The following is a 19,447-nucleotide window of genomic DNA, read 5'->3' on the forward strand; positions in this document are numbered from 1 at the left end:
TGGGTTTTCCTTTCTAGAGAGCATTTGAAAATGGAGTTCCAGCTTTTGCTTTGCTACCCACAATTTCAGTTCCTGTTTCATTCACTAGGGACTGGACACTAACTTTGGTGCCTTTACGTACATTTCTTTGGGTTTTCTGAAAGATTGCTTGATAGTAGTCTGCTACAGTAGTCACTGAAGGCATCAAGTATTACTCTCTTGACAGCCAAATGCTTTTCATTCAGCTTCTCTCTATCTATAGCTCTATGCTTCTTTTTACATCTATTATGCTGTAATCTCAGGTTCTTTAGAAGTTTCTTTATAGTGCACATGCAGGTTCCCTTCCATTATGAACTGACCTACTGATTACATATCTATCCAGTGCATGGTCAATATTCTTTTAAACTTGAACCATAGTTCCTCTGTATGCTCCTGCCCTGTGCTGAAAGTGTTCCTCATTGTTACTGAATATATGTACACAGTGTTTATAAATGAATATTGGGGTTTTAACAGTTTATAATTTTATTACATTAAACTTACTAAATGATAGGTAAAATGAAAGAGCAACTCAAACAGTTTTACCAAGAACCTTATAAATGTTCAATGTGAGCACCATTTGTCACACGTCACACATCAAGTCTATAGCTGAGTCCATCCCAAATGGTGATAAGTGTGTCTTCAGTGGTTGTAGCAACAGCTGCTTCAATCCGGTTTCTCAATTCAGGGAGGTCTGCTGGCAACAGAGGCAAGTACACACGATCCTTGATGAAGCCCCAAAGGAAAAAATCGCATGGCTTTAGGTCGGGTGAATGTGGAGGCCACGCAAGTAGAGCCAATTGCTAACGTAATGACAAGTAAAAGATTTAAAAAGATTGTTGAGAATGTTCACTGTAATAACAACAAAACTGCAAAGCCAAGAAATCATCCAGAATATGATAAAATGCATAAATTATGGCCATTGATTGAAAAGCTTTTGCAGAGGTGTAAGAATAGTTATGAGCCTTCATCATTTATGTCAGTGGATGAATCGATGATTCCTTTCAAAGGACGATCATATACGAAACAGTATATGCCAATGAAGCCAGTGAAACAAGGCTACAAAGTGTGGTGTTTGTCAGATTCACTCACTGGTTGTACAATGAACTTTGATGTTTACGCAGGCAAGTGTAAGGCAGATAGTGACTTGACATTGGTCGAAAGGGTTGTAGTAGATCTAACAAAGGAAATACATAATAAAAATAATGTAGTTGCCTTCGACAGATTCTTCACCACCGTGAAATTAATGTCAACACTTTTGAAGAAGGGTGTGTATGGATGTGGAACAGTGAAGACCAACAGGAAAGATTTACCCAAATTTATGAAGGAAAATGTAAAATTGGAACGAGGAGAATTCCAGTTTGAAACAAAAGGAGCCATTTCTGCAGTAAAATGGATGGATAACCATCCAGTCACTTTCCTGTCATCAGTTCATGACACAAGGGAAACAGCCACAGTGAAGAGGAAGAACAAGGGTGGTACTAGTACAGAGATTTCTTGTCCTGAAGTTGTGGCAGAATACAACAAAATTATGGGTGGTGTCGATAAGTTTGATCAATTACGAGAAAGGTTTGCTATTGGCAGATGTGCTGTAAAATGGTGGCACAGAATATTTTATTTCCTGGTGAATGTTATTATAGTGAACAGTTTTATCCTGTGGAAAATAAGTAAAAGAGAAAGTGGACAGCATGATCAGCTCACATACAGGATCCATCTAGCCAGACAATTGATCGCTGGCTTCTCATCCCGAAAAAGGCGTGGACAAAAACCTTACTTTCTGGCAAAAAGGGGTAAAGTACCTGAAGATCTTCGTCATGTGGCTGCAGGGGAGCAGAGAAACCTACAGGAGGTGCCATCATTGTAGTACCAAAGCTGCAGAAAAGCGCACTCATTGTGTTTATAGATATTGTCAAATATCACTTTGCATAGACCCATGTTTCAGAAAATTTCATGGCAAGTAATTGTGAACAATCATTCTAACAAAAGAAGTAAATTGATCACATAAATATGACATATATTGAAAAAGCTGGTTTTGTCATTTAACTCCAAGGAAGGGCAGTGAGAAGAATACTTTCCACCTTGTTGTGTGACCTCACTTTTGCAGTTGGAGCAAATTTGATATTCTGTATGATAAATATACCTATCTGTTAACTACTATCTGCTTCCCATTCATTAAAAAAAATTGCTCAATAATTTTGCCCATGAAAGAGCTAATTGTTGGATGCTTACAGTATGATTGGGGAACTTACACATAAGTGAACTTTGGTTTCCTCTGAAGTTTTTGGTTATGTCAAGAGATGAGTCTGGTGGGTGATAGAAGGCTCCAATTAACATTTTATGCCTGCCCCTGATACTTAGTCTTGCCCAAACAATATCACATGCAGCTTCAATTCCTATCTCTGTGGATCTGAGTTTCTTGTCTACTGTGGCAAATACACCACACCCATTTCCCATTTGCCCATCCTTTGGATATAGACTTAAATTTTCCCCAAAAATCTCACTGTTGTCAATTGCAGGTTTCAACCAGCTTTCTGTTCATAGTATTATGTGAATTTCACTGCTTTTCACGAGTGCTTCAAACTCTGAACTTTGCCGTAAGTAACTAACTTTCTATAATGTGATATCTGGAAATTGCTGACCTTGTAGGTAAATCACATAACTTTCTTTTAACAATATTATGAAAAGGATCATTTTCACTCACCATATAATGGAGACACTGAGTCACAGATAGGAACAACAACAAAAAACTGTCAGAAAATGACCTTTCAACTAAAGGCCTTGTTGGCTGAAAGCTCATTTTCTTGTGCCTATCTGCGATTCAGCGTCTGCGCTGTATGGTGAGTAGCAACGATCCTTCCTGGATTTTCCACAGTTTTCTTTCAAATACATATGTGGTTTATATTACTTGTAGTACTTCCTTTCAATATGGCCCTTTTTGCATATTTTTACAAGTTCTGATAGGCAGGTGCTTGTGAAAGTTGTTGAGAATGTGGTTAATTGTTTGCTTTGAGTCAGTTGCAAAGAAATAGTTCTTCCAAAAGTTTAATATTAAACTTTTTTGTGGATGTGATTTTAAAGAGAATATTCTAATTATTTCTAGATAAAACATAATGTTTCTCATAATCTGCAATGATCTGGTGTGTGAATAAAACATAATGTGAACTGAGTGGATAGCCATAGTCTTGCCGGCACATAAGGTGGCAACAGTATGCCAGCTGAACTGTTAATTGTGTGGTAGGGGAAGCTGACTTGCTGTAGGAATTACTGGAGTGATACAATCATCTCCCCTCTTGCAATCTAATTTTCAAAAGTTCCAATTTACTTGCATCACACAGTAGCATTAAAAGTAAATGGAAATAGTGTCCATTTTTGTTTGATACAAACATTACAGTTACAAAATGTGAAGCTCTTAAAAAAAAATTGCACTTTTGCAAACAGTCCAATTTTTGTCAAAGAAGTATAATCTAAAATATTGATTGATGTAATGCAGTGAAACTGTTTCTGTCTTTAGGCAAGCTCCCAAAATCTAGGAAATAGTATATGAAATGGGGCAAATAAAAATAGTGAGAAATTAATCTTGTTTAATTAAGAACTACATAGTTACAGTAAGAAAACAATTAACAAAAAAGATTTCATTGTCCAATCTCAGATCTGAATCTAGGCAAATCTGCTTCTTTTTCATGCATCTTTATCATATGCCAGCTTCAATGCATTGTTGATGCTGACACTTCTCTGTGTCTGACTGTTTCCTTCATTTCATTGCCGCCAGTGAATTGATTATAACAATTATACTATTGTGTTTTGAGGTTCTGTATCTAAACCCTTAATGTTTGCTTGTGATCTCTACCTCAGAAATGCTTTTCTTAAGAAATGATTATATAAAGTTAAATGTACAGTGAGGGTTTACCTTCATTCTCTGATATTATGTGCAGCACCCCAAATATGATAAATTTCTTAAAGGATTTGCTCATTAGATTTTTTTCTGCTCTGAATTTTTATTTTCAGCATCTGAACTTTCTATCTTATTTCTTAAAGTTTTCATGGTGGGTGCACTGTTCCATCATCTGTCAAGTGTTCATCCTATTTCTTCATCCACTATTTCGGCTGATAACCTTACTGTCCTGGATGCACACCCAGAAGATGAGTCCCACATTTATAATGTAAAACACTTTTGAGAGATTTCTATCTTTTATGCACACTGGACTGAAAATAATTTACTAACAAACAGTTGCTTTGTGGTACAAGACTGCTCATAATATCTATTGCACTGATTTTATGCTTAATAATTGGATTTCCTTAACAGGAGAATTCATTTGCGTGATTTAGAGTAATGTTTCCATTTTTTATATTGGTTTTAATGTCTCTCTTAATTTTAAGTAAGACTGTGGTTTTACCTTTTTATGTATCTTTAACTTAAGTTTGCTCAGGATATATGTCCTTTCCAGAAGCTTCTAAGATTATGATATCACTGACAAAACTATTGCAATAAATAACCACACATGCTCTGTATGTTGTGCCCCATGGTAAACACTGCAAGGAATTCTGTTGCTCTTGGCGGGGCATGAGTTTGGGGAAAGCTGGCTTCCTGAACGAAAACCTGTTGAGTGCCACCAGTTCTCCCTAACTATAAGCCCTGGGCATGCCCGAGTGTAATGATTGAATATTGTGAGTCAGGGGCATGTTGTATATGCCAGACTATGAGAAAGGTACATATCTCAATAAAAGAAACCTACCCAATGGCATATATGGCTGTTGTGAAATAGTAATTAACAGACAATGTCTGAGCCACCTACCAACCCTTAGTTTCACTGCACTTTTACAGGAATGCAAATCTTCTCATGAAACAATATTTATTTCCCAAGCTTTCCCTAGCTGCTCATAGGAACTAGGTGGCATCCATAACGAGGAAAATAGACATTAGCACCATAGGTGAGGAACTGTGTGTTAGATACATATAGTTAATAGATAGCTCAGAAGGCTAGCTCCCCTGATCAGTTTTTTTCAAAAGTTAAAACCACAAAAGTTTCAAAAGTAGTGCATTGGAGGAAGTCTTAACAATATGTTATCAACCTCCTAAAATCTAATAAGTTGGGGAGTACCACATTGAAATGGAACTATATCACACCCTTACAACTGTTATAAAGATACGGTGATGTTCTGTGATATTACGCATATTGAGATTGCAAAGCTCCAGGAGTAGTGGGCAGAAGAAGGGGTAAATAGTACTTTAGAAAAAAATTACTGGACCTACATTGAAATTAGACTCACTCATTTTGCCATATTATATTAAAGCTAAATTTGTTGGCTCAAAGTATGGCCATACTAATATGGGAAGTAAATGCCAAGTAATGTGAGAAATGCAGCATGAGTACTAATGCTGAAGGAATAACATATACTTCATCTTATGTGCTATGACTGCAGGTAAACACCATGTGTGGAGCAGGAAAGGTTCAATTTTCATGAAAGAGAAAAAAATCAGGAACTAAGTACACACCACATGCCGAGGCCTAAACTATGTACAAGTCTCCTCAGACCCATGCATTTGCAGCATCTTTTGCAGGAGTGCACAGGAACAGTACTGGAAAAATCATCCAAACTGATTCAAACCATGAATTTAAAAATGAATAGTTGCACCTGTAGATATCAATTTGTGAAACTATCTTCTTTAGTCATTGTAGCTGCAATGACCAGTGAAGTTTAAGCACCTGAAGGAAGAAGACTATTAGAAACAAAGAAAAACACCTTTCTACTTACACCTCTGCACCATTTTTGGGTATAAATTAGCAATGTGAACTAGCAATCTCCAGTGCTAACACTCACTGGAAGATGACTGAATGGTTGTCAGCCGAAATATCATGGGAAGAAGTTGACAACAAGACATGTTGACCGCAATTCCGAAATTCCATGATACACTCGGAAAATTTCAAGACTCACAAAGAAAAGTACAGTCACAAAGTTGATTCCATGAAATAGGAGAAAGAAATCTGCAGGGAAGCAAAGACAAACTGTGTGGAAAATAAAAGCACAACAGATTACACTGTCTGTTACAAATGTTGAGATATACATAAGTGAATCCTCGAGCCCTCTTCTGACTTGGATTCTTCGACTTATACAGGAGAAAGTGGGAGACAAAAGCCTCAGACAATTATCTTCTATATTATAATGGAAAATTAATGCTAAATTACATACAGTATTGGCAGGGAAAGGGGGGAGGGGTTAGCAGATTCTCAACAATTGTACTATTAAATTAATGTGCTCCGACTCAGTAAGTGGATTTGAAATGCATTTACTGATTATCGATGGTATGAACTTAGTAGATACACAAGTTTAGGCAACACAGCACTCCTGTATTAACCTACAGAAGCGTAGGAAGGTTATTTCGTTTTGCTGAGTACTAGGATACCTGACAATTTAGGTAAGTGACACTACAGATGAATGTATGTGATATGCAGTCACCACTAGGTTATGTATTATCTGGAGTGAGAGTACCAAGCAACATTATAACAAAGTGTATTTCATTCATGCCAGCTGATCTGCCATGAATTTAGGTGACAAGATAAAAGTAGTAGTGCTGTCACATTTTTCATTATGTGTGACCCATGTTAGATTATAACCCTCTGTACCTTTGCACTGTATCATAGTACCTATCTCAAAACTGTATGAAATTTTAGACATAAGTTAAGTGTGTCAGTGGCACAAACATCAGTGTCTAAACACTTGTGAATGAGACAGGAACCAAAATAAAAAGTAGTGAAACAAAAGCAGAAATGTTGAATTCTGTCTGCAGATGTTTCTTCATTAAGAAAAATTAAGCAATATTGCCATCATTTAATAGCTGTACTATTAGTGTGGATGAGTGGCATAGTAGAGATGATTAAATAGTTAAAATTTAATAAGGTTCCCTGGCCTTATTGAGTCACTCTCAGATTCTATATAGAATTTGCAAGTAAGTTAGCTTCACTCTTGATTATATCATCATAATTTACTACACATCCCTTCTGCAGATGTATGCTTCCCACTTTTGAAAAGAACAAATGTCACACTCATAAAAAAATAAAAAAAAACAGAATTGATCCGCAGAACTAATGTTCTATATCATTTCCATTTTTAGCAGAAACCGTCAACATATCCCGAGTTCAAACATTGTGATCTGCCTGGAGCAAAATAGTCTTATCATGAAAATAAGTGAGGATTCTAAAAGTATCAGTCATGAAACTCTATTCATGAGTTCTCAGGCAAAAGGTCTTATAAAGTAGAAAACACAGTGTGTGTGTGTGTGTGTTTTCTGCTTTAAAAATGGCCTTTTGTCTGAAAGTTCAAATGTATAACAGTTCTTGTGTTGTATCTGTCGGTGACTAAACATCTCCTCTACATGGTCAGTAGCAATCTACCACTTTCACAATATTGCCATTATTCCAGCCTGGCTTTGTGAAACCTTAGAGTGTGGTAACCTTTGACTGCAGGGTTAATGAGTCTCAATGAAAATCACTGTGAACAAAATACTTATACAAGCCATTCTTGAATACTGCTTAAATATAGGGGACATATCAGTTAAGATTGGAAAAGGAGAAGAGCACACAGAGAAGGGCAGTGAAAATGGTAACAAAAGCTTAACTTACTTTCAGGAGACACAACATTCTTAGTGCTGTTGCAAGACACTATCCTGGCCTTCAGACCTATTAGTTCTTTCTTAAGGAAATGATACCTTTAAATATCTCTGAAGGACTTATGCAGTTGTTTCTCCTCATTTTCCAACTCCAGTGTCATTGAATTTTATGGATATTTGACCACATTCCCAGGTTGGGGTGAAACTAGTTCTCTCATGGTAACTACGTGGAAGGTGACTGCTTACACATACTAATGCCACCAAGTTATCTCCTTGGCACATTGATGTTGGATATAAGTCCATGGTGTATATACATTCTCCTCTGATCATTAAAGTTTTTATATAACTTTTTATTTTCTGTAAATTTACAAATATCTGTCTAAAGTAAAGAATATTTCCTTTCCTTTTTGTTGTCCACTTACATGTGGCAAAAGCACTGAGACAAGGAAGGACTAACAAAGAGCTTACCATTACCTAACACTTCTTTTTTAAATATAATGTTAAAAACCATATTCTCTTTCTTTTGCAGGTGAAAGTGTTTGCTCCAGGCAGCATTCGTTGAGCTTCTACAAGATGATGATAAAGAAGGTGTAACAGTTGTAAAGAATGATTACAAAAATAAGATAGATCTGCAGTCTGTGTGACCTTGCACAATAGAGCAGTGACTGTTTTCATAGACAAATTAAAACTTAAGTTTTCATTTGTGGTTATTTTTGTCTTTTTTTCTTTTTCTTTTTCTTTTTTTTTTTTTTTTTTTTCAGAAGAAAAAGTTTGAGGGCACTGCATCATTTGTTCATTACAGATCAGTGTAGCATAAATAATATCAAACAATAGATACAAACTTAATAAATCAGCTACATAAAAGTATGTTGTGAAAGTAGTATTCCAACAGCTACCTGAAAGTAGTAACGTTTTTAACATTATGATGATTACCATGTTGTTTGTGCTATGCTGATGGTTGAATAATATTAATATGATTCTTCTCCACGCTGCACTGTGTTGCCAACAAATCTCAGAAAAAATCATCATAATAAAGGAAAAGTACAGTAAACTGTGCATACACTGCTGCTGTGTTTACACTCAATTTTCTTAGTACTGTATAATTCAGATGGAAAAAACTGCAAATATGTTGCAATCATCTGCAGGGTAGTTTATTAGTCCAACTCACATAGGTGTTGTAAGGGACTTCCAGAGCTATACAGAATCTATCAAAACATGATATCCAGAGCTTTCATATAGCTTCAAAAATTAAAATACTATTCCTGTTTATGTTTATGATGTCACACTTAACTGCATAATTAAGAACACCACAACAACTGCTTCTTGTACTTCCAATAGCCAGTTGGTTTTTTTTTTTTCTGTTTAAAAATTGTGTGTTTACTTGTCTTGCTTTTTACACACTTTCATACATCATTCAGTCTTATTGATTTATCTGTATTTGTCTCAAGGCTTGAGCAATGGATATTAAACCCTAATCAATCCAGCTTCCTTCCAGGCTCCAAAGCAATAAATAATGTAAGTAGTTGTCTGGCCTATCCAGCTCCCCCCAGAGTCATCTGTTCTCAGTATTACTCCTCAAGAATATATTCCAACAACGGTAGGAATGCAACTAGTGATGTGATGTATTAAACAGCATTCTAGTAAAAATCAGCTAGCACACTGCTTAACACTCACAAAGTTATATATAATGGGATTAAGTTAGATGTTAGGTTTCTTGGCTTGCAAGAAGCTTTGTTGTGGTTAAAAATTACTATTTAATATTAAAAAAAGGTTAAGAGTTACAGAGTACAACACTGACTGAAGATTCTGTAATGAGTAGAGTCTCTCATATACTAGTAATCAATTTAAACCCATATTTTCATGTAAACATATAGTCAAACTTTAATCAAAAAAGTTAAATGGGACCATTTTTTTAAAGTACCCATACATAATTGCTGAAGATAAGCCAAAGACAGTGACAATAGTGGATGTGTTTCAAGCAACCAATATAGTGGTCATGAGGGCATCCTACCAGAGAGAGCATATAAATTCTTTGTGCCAAGAAAGTTTTCAAATGTAAAGTAACAGCATAAATATACAAAACTACATGCACACATTGATAAATAGGAGATGTCAGCCTGCTCCAAAAATAAGAATTACGTGTCAAGAAAGGCACTAACACCACAGAAAGCAGTGAACCAGCTCTTAACACATTGGAGCCTAACGGGTCGGCAATCCAGTGAATACCCGGATCCTGAGGAAATTTACTAATTCACTTACCTCTTTAGGCAGTATATCAGCTTAACCTTCCATCCTTCCTCTTTATGAATATGTACACATTTAGCACAAATAAATTATACAGGGGTTTGTAGGTATGATCTAAAGATACTGTTTTTCAAAATTTTCTTAAGTCAAGTCATAGAGAATGGTAGGCTATTGATTTAAAATCACTTGTCAGCAGGAAATACTAAATGTGTCATTTATAGGTAAAGTGTATTACTGTGAAATGTTTTCTTTCTCATTCTTACAAAATAGAGGACTTCATTAAGATATGAAATCTTTCAAAACACTGGGGAACACACAGGCCTGTGTTACATGGCCTACAGTAGTATCTAGTCTCTTTCTTCGATAACTTTGCTACAGCTTTCCCTTGTTCTCAACAGACCTTTCATCTTCTAGCCGAATTTGTTTTCTTTTCTGTTGGTGGCATTTTCTCAGGAAAATGACGTGCTGTGAATCTGTTTGTACTTGCAACTCCAGATGCAGAATGAGTTGTCTTTATTTAGTTCTACTCCTCCTTTTTGAACCAATTGATTTACAGATACAGATAAAATCTGCTAATGCACAATTTTTTGATATTCAAAACTGTCCTCAAAAATATGGAAGAAAATCTTTTTCCACCATTTTACAGTCTTTTGTTGGAAGGACAGTAACTCATCAGCTAGTCTCCTCTGTCAACACCTGTTTTAGACAAGTAGTAGTCCAATATGTCTGGCTTTACTACCTCAGCATATCCACTCCTGGATTTTACACTGACGTGCGAAGTAGTCATCTTATGCTGTGTTGATGACATGTGTACATCACGTTTGTCTTTCCATTTCAAGTAGAAAAGGTGTCCTTTGCAATGAAATGTCATTTCTCCTTTCATTCAGTTTTTGATTTATTAGGTCTCAGGGCAAATGTATCTTGTTCTTCATCACAGTTCTTCAAGGACTGCAGAACTTGTATAAAATCTGTCCATGTATACCACATGTCCTTTTCCCAAGTAAGAGGAGCATAACCTCAGCAGTAGGGATTTGACAGAATTGTCAAAATTTCCTTTGGTTTGTCTTTCATCTAAACACGGAATCCAATTCTTCCTCAAAAAGAACATATTGCTACATCCACAGTCAGGTTTCATGATGGATAAAGGACTTTTCTGCATCTTTCTGTGAAAAGATCCCAAACAAGTCTTATTTTATGCAGAGGGTCATGGCCTGGTTCTTGTTGAGGTCTCCATAGCACATTGTTCACAAGCAGCATCCTGAATATGGCAAAAATCTGTCTCGTGACACGGAGAAACAAATAGTGAAGCAAGCACAGGGTCTTCAGACAATAATCCCTAAGTTTAGGTTTCTTTGCAATGCACATATGCAAAACGATTGCAAAAATTGATATACTTCATGTATCCTCACAGCTCTCCATTTCTTCCATTAAGATTTTGGTTTGCTTCTGTTCTGCTGATGAAGTTCAAAAATAGTATCAGTAGCATATATGTTTGTCTCTGGCTTTACATTCAGAAACATGCTGTGATCAAAAAATTGCAACAAACTGTCTAGTTCTGTTAATGTATCAACAGGAACCTGAATTCCACGCGTTTCTTCAAACAGAGGTAATTCAGGGAGTGCATCAAAATGACGCCACTCATTATGGAGGGCAAGCTGCTGAACTGAATGACAAACCTGACTAATAGAAACTTGTGCATTAGCTTCTTCATACTCACTACCATCATTTATATCAGCAGCACAGGTTTCTCTCTCCAGTTCAAGTGAGTCTTCGTCATCTTCTGAAAAATCGCCGATGCTGTCTGAAAGATAGTCAAGTTCTGAGCCATTGTTTAAGAGTTCTTCAATTTCTAAGTTTGACAAGTGATCTTTGTTAGCCATATCCATTATTTATATGTTTTTACACACGGGAAGGATCCACACAACAGCAGAACATGGCAGCCGACATAAAACAAAACAACCTTGAACAATATTCCGAGCGCACGCGCACAGTTCACTGAACACTGGTACCATTCGCGAGAGGCTGGCATGTGCAAGCCAAACAATTGGTCTCACACTTACAATCGTAAAACTTACGTTTAAACCATAAATAAATAAGTCGGAAGTGAAGAACATATGACAAACGTCTGTTGGATTTTATGGTTAAAACATAGTCAACATATCTAGTATGTCCGTTGGCTCCAATAGGTTAATAGCCAGCAACAACAGGGAAAACACTGCTCAGAATTTGTATTATAAAAACAAAAAAACTAATAGAGGAGTTAACAAGAAGGAATAAACAAGTCTGTGAGGCGTAGCTGAAATTCGTGCAAATATACCCTCAGCTATCTGAACAATACTGCCTGCACCATGTGGAGAAGTAGCTATTTTTCACAATCACATCCTCTTTATCATCGCATGAAACAGATCTCTGCTCATATTAAGGATTGAGAAACTGTTACTCTTGAGCAAAAGTCATGAATTTGTATCAAAGTTAAAGTAGTCCTATACTCAGGGAACAAGAGCCGTCTAGACAATGTCTTAGTAGAAGATGGTGGTTTGCTGTTGGCTTCCTCTGACTTGTTATGAAGTGTGAGGTGTGTATCTGTATGATGTGGATGACTGCAAAGAGCACTTGCTATGGATGAAGGGAAGGGAGAGGCGAAACCCAATGCTGGCACATAGGCTACTCCTCTCTAATAGCATAAAGGGTTTCCCTGAAACTAACATCGCCATCAGCATTGTCATGTGCCCTCACTCCATAAGACACTGTGGTGAAGTTAAAAATTTAATCCAGCATATTGGCACAAAGACTGATTATCAGGAACTTTTTGTCACCTATTCTCCCCTTATTGGCCAAATACTGCCAGTGAAAATTTTGCACTATCAGGATTAAAACTAGGCAAGCATGCATGCATTAGTGACTTCGGGTACAGAGTTGGTTGATTTTAGTATATATAGTTGTAATTTAGAATTTACCGAGAGAGGAGATGTCCACAGACCTGCTTCATTAAGGCCTATTATTATTATTATTATTATTATTATTATTATTATTATTAACAGGCAAGTTCCCAAAATATTGCCTTCAATGACTCGATCATGAATAGAAATGGTGCAGTTCTGGCACAACTAGAATCTGATACAACCAGTATGAAAACTCCACCCCAGTGTTTATGGACCAAGTAGGTCACTCAGTCCCAGACAGGCCAGCTGTAGCTGGTAGCTAAAATAAAGGGAGCATTAATCCATTTTCAAGGTCATGATGGAAAGTTACCCACAGTTTCAATGTTCTCCTGTATTTTTCACTTTGAAGTAAGCTGTTGCTAGCTTGTACACAAACTGGTGGATAGATAAAACATCTATTCACCAAGCGGTAGCAGAAGGAAGACACATATCAAGGTATCAAAATTTGCAAGATTTTGGAGCCATTGGCTGCTCCTTCTGGCAGAAGGATTGAAAAGGAAGGAAGAGGGGGTTAAAGAAAAGGACTCTTGAGGTCTAGGAAATGGGGAGACTTCGGAAAAAGTTGCTGTGAACTCTGGGTTGGTGGAGACTCACCAGACGGGATGAACTGGAAAGACTTATTGTTGGGGACTGCACTGGACAAGATTTGAAAACCTGAGTTCTGAAAGGTAGAAGACAAAATAGCACCCAATACAGAGGTTTCTGCCAAAACATTGTACACAAGTTAATAACAGCAGAAAGCTAAGTGCTTTGTATGTGACAGAGGTGAGAGGAGGGGGGAGCAGGGAAAAACAGGCAAGTCAGAAAATGAAAGATAGAAGAAATGCTGAGACCAAAGAAATTAACATAAATTAAAGCCAAGCAGGTGACGAGAACTGACGACATGTAAAACTAGTTTCCACCTGTGGATTTCTGAGAAGCTGATGTCTGGTGGAAGAATCCAGATGGCTTTTGTGGTGAAACAGATACTGAGGAGGTCATGAATGTCACGTTGTAGAGGATGCTTTGCTACAGGATATTGTGCTTTACCAGTATACACCCTTCGCCTATGCCCATTCTCCTAACTGATAAACTAGTAGTAGCCATGCTGATGTAAAAGGCTAAACAGTGTTTACATAACAGCTAGTACAGGACATGTCATTTCACAGGTGGCTCTCCCTTTGATAGTATATATTTTGCCAGTTACAGGGATGGTACAGATGGTGGTGGGAAGGTGCATAGGGAAGGTTGTACCTTGGAGAGGGTCAGAGGGGCAGGATTCATCGCCTTGGGAAATGGGTGCAGAAGGAGCATAGTGTCCAACAAGGTTATCACGGAGATTGGGAGAGCAACAAAAAGCTCTGCTTGGTTTGTTGGGCAAAATGGACCTCATTTCAGGGCATGATTTTAGAAAGTGATAGCCTTGTTGAAGTAGTTGACTAATGGATTCATGACCAGGATGATACCAAGTGACAAGAAGTGTACACCTAAGTTGTTTCCTTTGGAGGTATCAGCAGTACCGGATTTGGATGTGATGGCCCAGGAAACGTGCTTTGGAACTAGGCTGATGGGGTAATTACATAAAGTCAAGGCCGTGGTGAGATTGGTGGTGTACTGCTGTAAAGAGTCTGCATCTAAAAAAAATGGCTCTGAGCATTATGGGACTTAACATCTGAGGTCATCAGTCCCCTACAACTTAGAACTACTTAAACCTAAGGACATCACACACATCAATGCCCGAGGCAGGATTCGAACCTGTGACCGTAGCGGTCGCGCAGTTCCAGACTGAAGTGCCTAGAACTGTTCGACCACACTGGCCGGCTCTTTCGTGAATTCAAACTGGAGTAAACTGAACTGCTATTCTCGATACTCGTGTATGTCTGTGTTGTAAAGCTGAACAATACAAATGGTGTAATTGTGGAAACACTATTTAGTAAATGAGGAGCCAAAACTATAACTGTATTTTTCATTAAGTTTGCTAAAGTGATTAGCAAACTATATTGTGCGGTACAGTGAGCAGTGCTACAACGCATGACGTCACAGTGCCTGACTTGCCATTCTAACAGACAACCTAACAGAATGAAAATGCTGTATAAAATTACCAACTGAATTTTGAAAGAGTAAATAACAAAAATGTTTCTACACAAACGCTTTGAAAATTTAGGTACAGAATCTGAATGAACAAAATTCCAGATCCAGAATAATATGCACGCAAATGCAACACTGCACTCTGAGAATAACTATCTGTTTATGAAATGAAATCTGAAATAAACTTCACTTAAACTGACTCTGATAATAGACTCTGAAAAGCAAAGCTAACTGTAATGTGACTGGCCATAACAAATTTTCATGTGGCTTACCTGTGGCAACGGAAACTTTGTACTTCTCAAAGTAATGAGCACAAAATATTCAGCGCAGCAGCTTGCAAGCTTTTCGTGGAATATTTGTGGAAACCATGGCAGTCATAGCGGAGCGACTGACGCTGCTGCAAGTAGGCGAACACAAACAGACAGTAAAGGCGGAGCGGAGGCACCCACGACTCACTCGGCAGACAGGACAACACTCAGTCTGCATCTCAACAAATATGTTTGCCTCTAATGCGTATGCTGTCCCATACAGTAAAGTGCACTCCATCTTGGATACTATGTTTTTGTTGCGGTCTTCAGTCCAAAGACTGGTTTGATGCAGCTCTCCCTGTTACTGTATCCTGTGAGAGCCTTATCATCTCTGAATAACTAGTGCAACCTACATCCTTCTGAATTCAAAAGCTTCTATTCTCTCTATCTTTCTATACTGTTTATCATCCGTGTTTCACATCCATATGCGGCTACACTCCATACAAATACTTTCAGAAATACTTTTCGTGTCTTTGGATGTCTACATTTTACGTCCTCTACTTCAGCCATCGTCAATTATTTTGGTGCCAAAATTCATTTACTACTTTCAGAGTCTCATTTCCTAATCTCATTACCTCAGCATCACCTGATTTAATTAGACTACATTCCATTACCCTTGTTTTGCTTTTGTTGATGTTCATGTTATTTATTCCTTTCAAGACACTGTCCATTCCATTCAACTGCTCTTCCAAGTCTTTTGCTGTCTCTGACAGAATTAAAATGTATTGGCAGACCTAAAAGTTTTTGTTTCTTCTCCCTGAACTTTAATTCCTACTCCAAAATTTTCTTTGGTTGCCTTTACTGCTTGCTCACTGTACAGATTGAACAACATTGGGAATAGGTTACAACCCTGTCTCGTGGCCTTCTCAACCACTGCTTCCCTCTCATGCCCCCTCGACTTATTACTGCCGTCTGGTTTCTGTGCAAGTTATAAATAACCCTTCGCTCCCTGTATTTTACCTCTGCTACCTTAGAATTTCAAAAAGAGTATTTCCGTAAATAGTGTCAAAAGCTTTTCTAAGTCTACAAATGCCATAAACGTAGGTTTACCTTTCCTTGACCTTACTGACCCGACAACTTGTCTTAGAAGAATTAAGAATTGCCTCACATGTCCCTACCTTTCTCCAGAATCCAAAGTGGTCTCCCCCCAAGGTCAGCTTCTGCCAGTTTTTACATTCATCTGTAAAGAATTCATTTTAATACTTTGCAACCATGACTTATTAAACTAATAGTTCGGTAATATTCCCATGTGTCAACACCTGCTTTCTTTGGAGTTGGAATTATTACATTCTTTTTGAAATCAGAGGGCATTTTGCCTGTTTCATTTATCTTGCTCACGAGATGGCTGGCTCTTCCAAGGTTATCAGTAGCTTTGGTGAAATGTCGTCTACTCCCAGGGCTGTGTTTCAAATTAGATCTTTCATTGCTCTGTCAAATTATTCTTGCAGTATCATATCTCCCATCTCATTTTTCTATGTCCTCTTCCATTTCTATAATATCCCCTGCAAGTTAATCTCTTTTGTATAGATCCTCTATATATGCTGGTGAGCCAAAACATTGTGACCACCTGCTTAATAGCCTGTTTGTCCATCCTTGGAACAAAATGCTTTACTGATTCTGTGTATCAGAGATCCAACATTTTATTTGTAGGTTTGTGGAGATATGTTGCATTAGAATTCTATTCACAGGTCATGTAATTCAGTAAATAGTGGGCCACAGATTTGCGTATGTGATGATAGTGCCCAATAGTGACCCAGATGGGCTTCGTTCAGTAAACAAATTTGGTAACTGAGACATCAACTTGAGTTCACTGTAATGCTCCTCAAGTCACTGTAGCATGATGATATGGTATATTGATAATTTTTACGTATGGACCGTCTGACAGCAACTGAATAAAACACAATTTTAGTGCCATACGCATCCCGCCTTTATTTTCTGCAAGGCATCATCAGTGGCCTGGAATATGTACATATGTTAGCTGTTTTATTTACATTTTTGTCATTGTGCCTATAGGTTATAAACAGTTCTGGTGGTTGGTATTTCCTATTAAGTAGTAATGTTTTGAACTGTACTTACAGGTTGCGTGGACAATTTCTTACATATTACGCTCCTGTTGCATTTTTGGTGTTGTTGTTGTTCTTATGAACGCCAATTTGCGGTTTTTTCCACATTCCACAGCACTATGCACTGAACGCTTGTTTTAATGCAATGTTTAGGTTTCTGTTGCCGACTGTCAAATGTTTTTGCCAAAGATCGAATGTTATTGCCAAACTTATAAGTGTAACTATTGGAGTATCTGTGGTCTGTTTGTGTATGCATTTGTGTGTGCGTGTGTGTGTTTATGTGTATATTTTGGTGTTTAAAATATATATATATATATATATATATATATATATATATATATATATATATATATATAAAATTTATTTTTTGCTGTGTGTGTGTGTGTGTGTGTGTGTGTGTGTGTAAACTTTAATGTCAAAGTTGTGATGCAGTATACATAGGCATAACATGCAGGAATTTTGAAACAAGATACAAAGAACATATCAGATGTTGGAAGTATGAAACAAACCATTCCACATTTGCAGAGCATTTAAAACACTACAACCATCATCCTACAAACATGAAACAAAAAATGAAAATAATGAGAATAAGCAACCATGACAAACGTCTTATACAAATGCAAGAAAACTTCCACATCCAGAAAGCCATAGCAGAAAACAAACATGTGATAAATGAACAAACACACATCAGCACAGGCTCCCTACTACACTTAATGAAGGAAATGATAAAAAACTCTTCCCCACTCCATCTGGACACACACACACACACACACACAAATGCATACACGAACAGACCACAGATACTCCAATAGTTACACTCATAAGTTTGGTAATAACATTCGATCTTTGGCAAAAACATTTGACAGTCGGCAATAGAAACCTAAACATTGCATTAAAACAAGCGATCAGTGCATAGTGCTGTGGAATGTGGAAAAAACCGCAAATTGGCGTTCATAAGAACAACAACAACACCAAAAATGCAACAGGAGCGTAATATGTAAGAAATTGTCCACGCAACCTGTAAGTACAGTTCAAAACATTATACTTAATAGGAAATACCAACCACCAGAACTGTTTATAACCTATAGGCACAATGACAAAAATGTAAATAAAACAGCTAACATATGTACATATTCCAGGCCACTGATGATGCCTTGCAGAAAATAAAGGCTAAACGCATATGGCACTAAAATTGTGTTTTATTCAGTTGCTGTCAGACGGTCTATAAGTAAAAATTATCAATATACCGTAATATTACACGCTACTGAGGAAGACAGGACTATAAAAGTTGAAGATGTCACTGTAGCATGGTTCTGGCTCTGAGATGTGGGCAGTTATACCGCTGAAGGATAACATCACTGTTGGGGAAGACATCAAGCATGAAGGAATGCAGGTGGTTCGCAGCTGTCAGCTGCCTTTGATTACTGCCACAAGTCCTACATCTCCCACAGCATAATAGTACTTCCACCAGTCGGCATCCATGACAAGCTGTACGTTTTAAGCCATTCACCTTGATGACTGCATTTGTGGAGACGACCATCAGCCTAGTGTAGCAAAAATGAGATCCACCCCAAACAGCCGACACATTTCCATTGATCAACACTCAAAGCCCGATGGTCCTGTACCCACTGCAATCATAATTTATGATGTCATTGGGTCAACTTGTGAACACATAGGGCGGTCTGTTGAGGTGCCTTCATGTTCTACAATATTTGATGAATGGTGTGCTCCGATACGCTTGTGTGTACACCAATATTACAAAATTGTTGAGGCTTTCGTGGCCACTTGTTGACAAACTGCCTATTGGCTTCTGTCTCGGGTTCTTCGGCCGACGTTCATCTAATGATTTTCCTGACGTTTCGCCAGCACGAGTGGCTGGCATTGTCAAAGCTTCACCCTCCATTGCCGGTGGTGAACTGGAGCCGAGCTCGCGGGCGCAGGCTATATGTACCTGGCGCGCCAACGTCCGAGGGCTTCTCCGCGGTCATTTCCGGTGCGGTTCTCCTCTTGCTACCTGCGACGGTCGTTCGCTGCAGTACGGGAAGCCAGGATCCGTTGACCTTAAGGCTCTCCTCTTTCTTGTTCAAACTGTTCGCGTGTTTTTGTATTTCTACAGCTTCTCTGAACAAGCGCGTGTGATAGTGCTTCTCTACAGCCAGAACTTCCGTGTCGGCGAATTTTATTACATGGTCGGTCTCATTC

The 19,447-nt window shown here is 37.8% G+C and overlaps 1 protein-coding gene across 4 annotated transcripts in view; it reads left to right on the forward strand.

The window, feature by feature from the left end:
* Positions 1-8,331, forward strand: part of LOC126260252 (uncharacterized) — a 62,123-nt gene extending 53,792 nt beyond the window's left edge. For all 4 annotated transcript variants that reach the window (XM_049957578.1, XM_049957577.1, XM_049957575.1 and 1 more), the window contains exon 4: positions 8,151-8,331. In XM_049957578.1, the coding sequence (XP_049813535.1) occupies positions 8,151-8,183 (33 nt within the window). In that variant the 3' untranslated portion in view covers positions 8,184-8,331. The remainder of the gene's footprint in view (positions 1-8,150) is intronic.
* The last annotated feature ends 11,116 nt before the right edge of the window (positions 8,332-19,447 follow it).

The sequence above is a fragment of the Schistocerca nitens genome, chromosome 5 (assembly GCF_023898315.1).
Source record: "Schistocerca nitens isolate TAMUIC-IGC-003100 chromosome 5, iqSchNite1.1, whole genome shotgun sequence".
NCBI lineage: Eukaryota > Metazoa > Arthropoda > Insecta > Orthoptera > Acrididae > Schistocerca > Schistocerca nitens.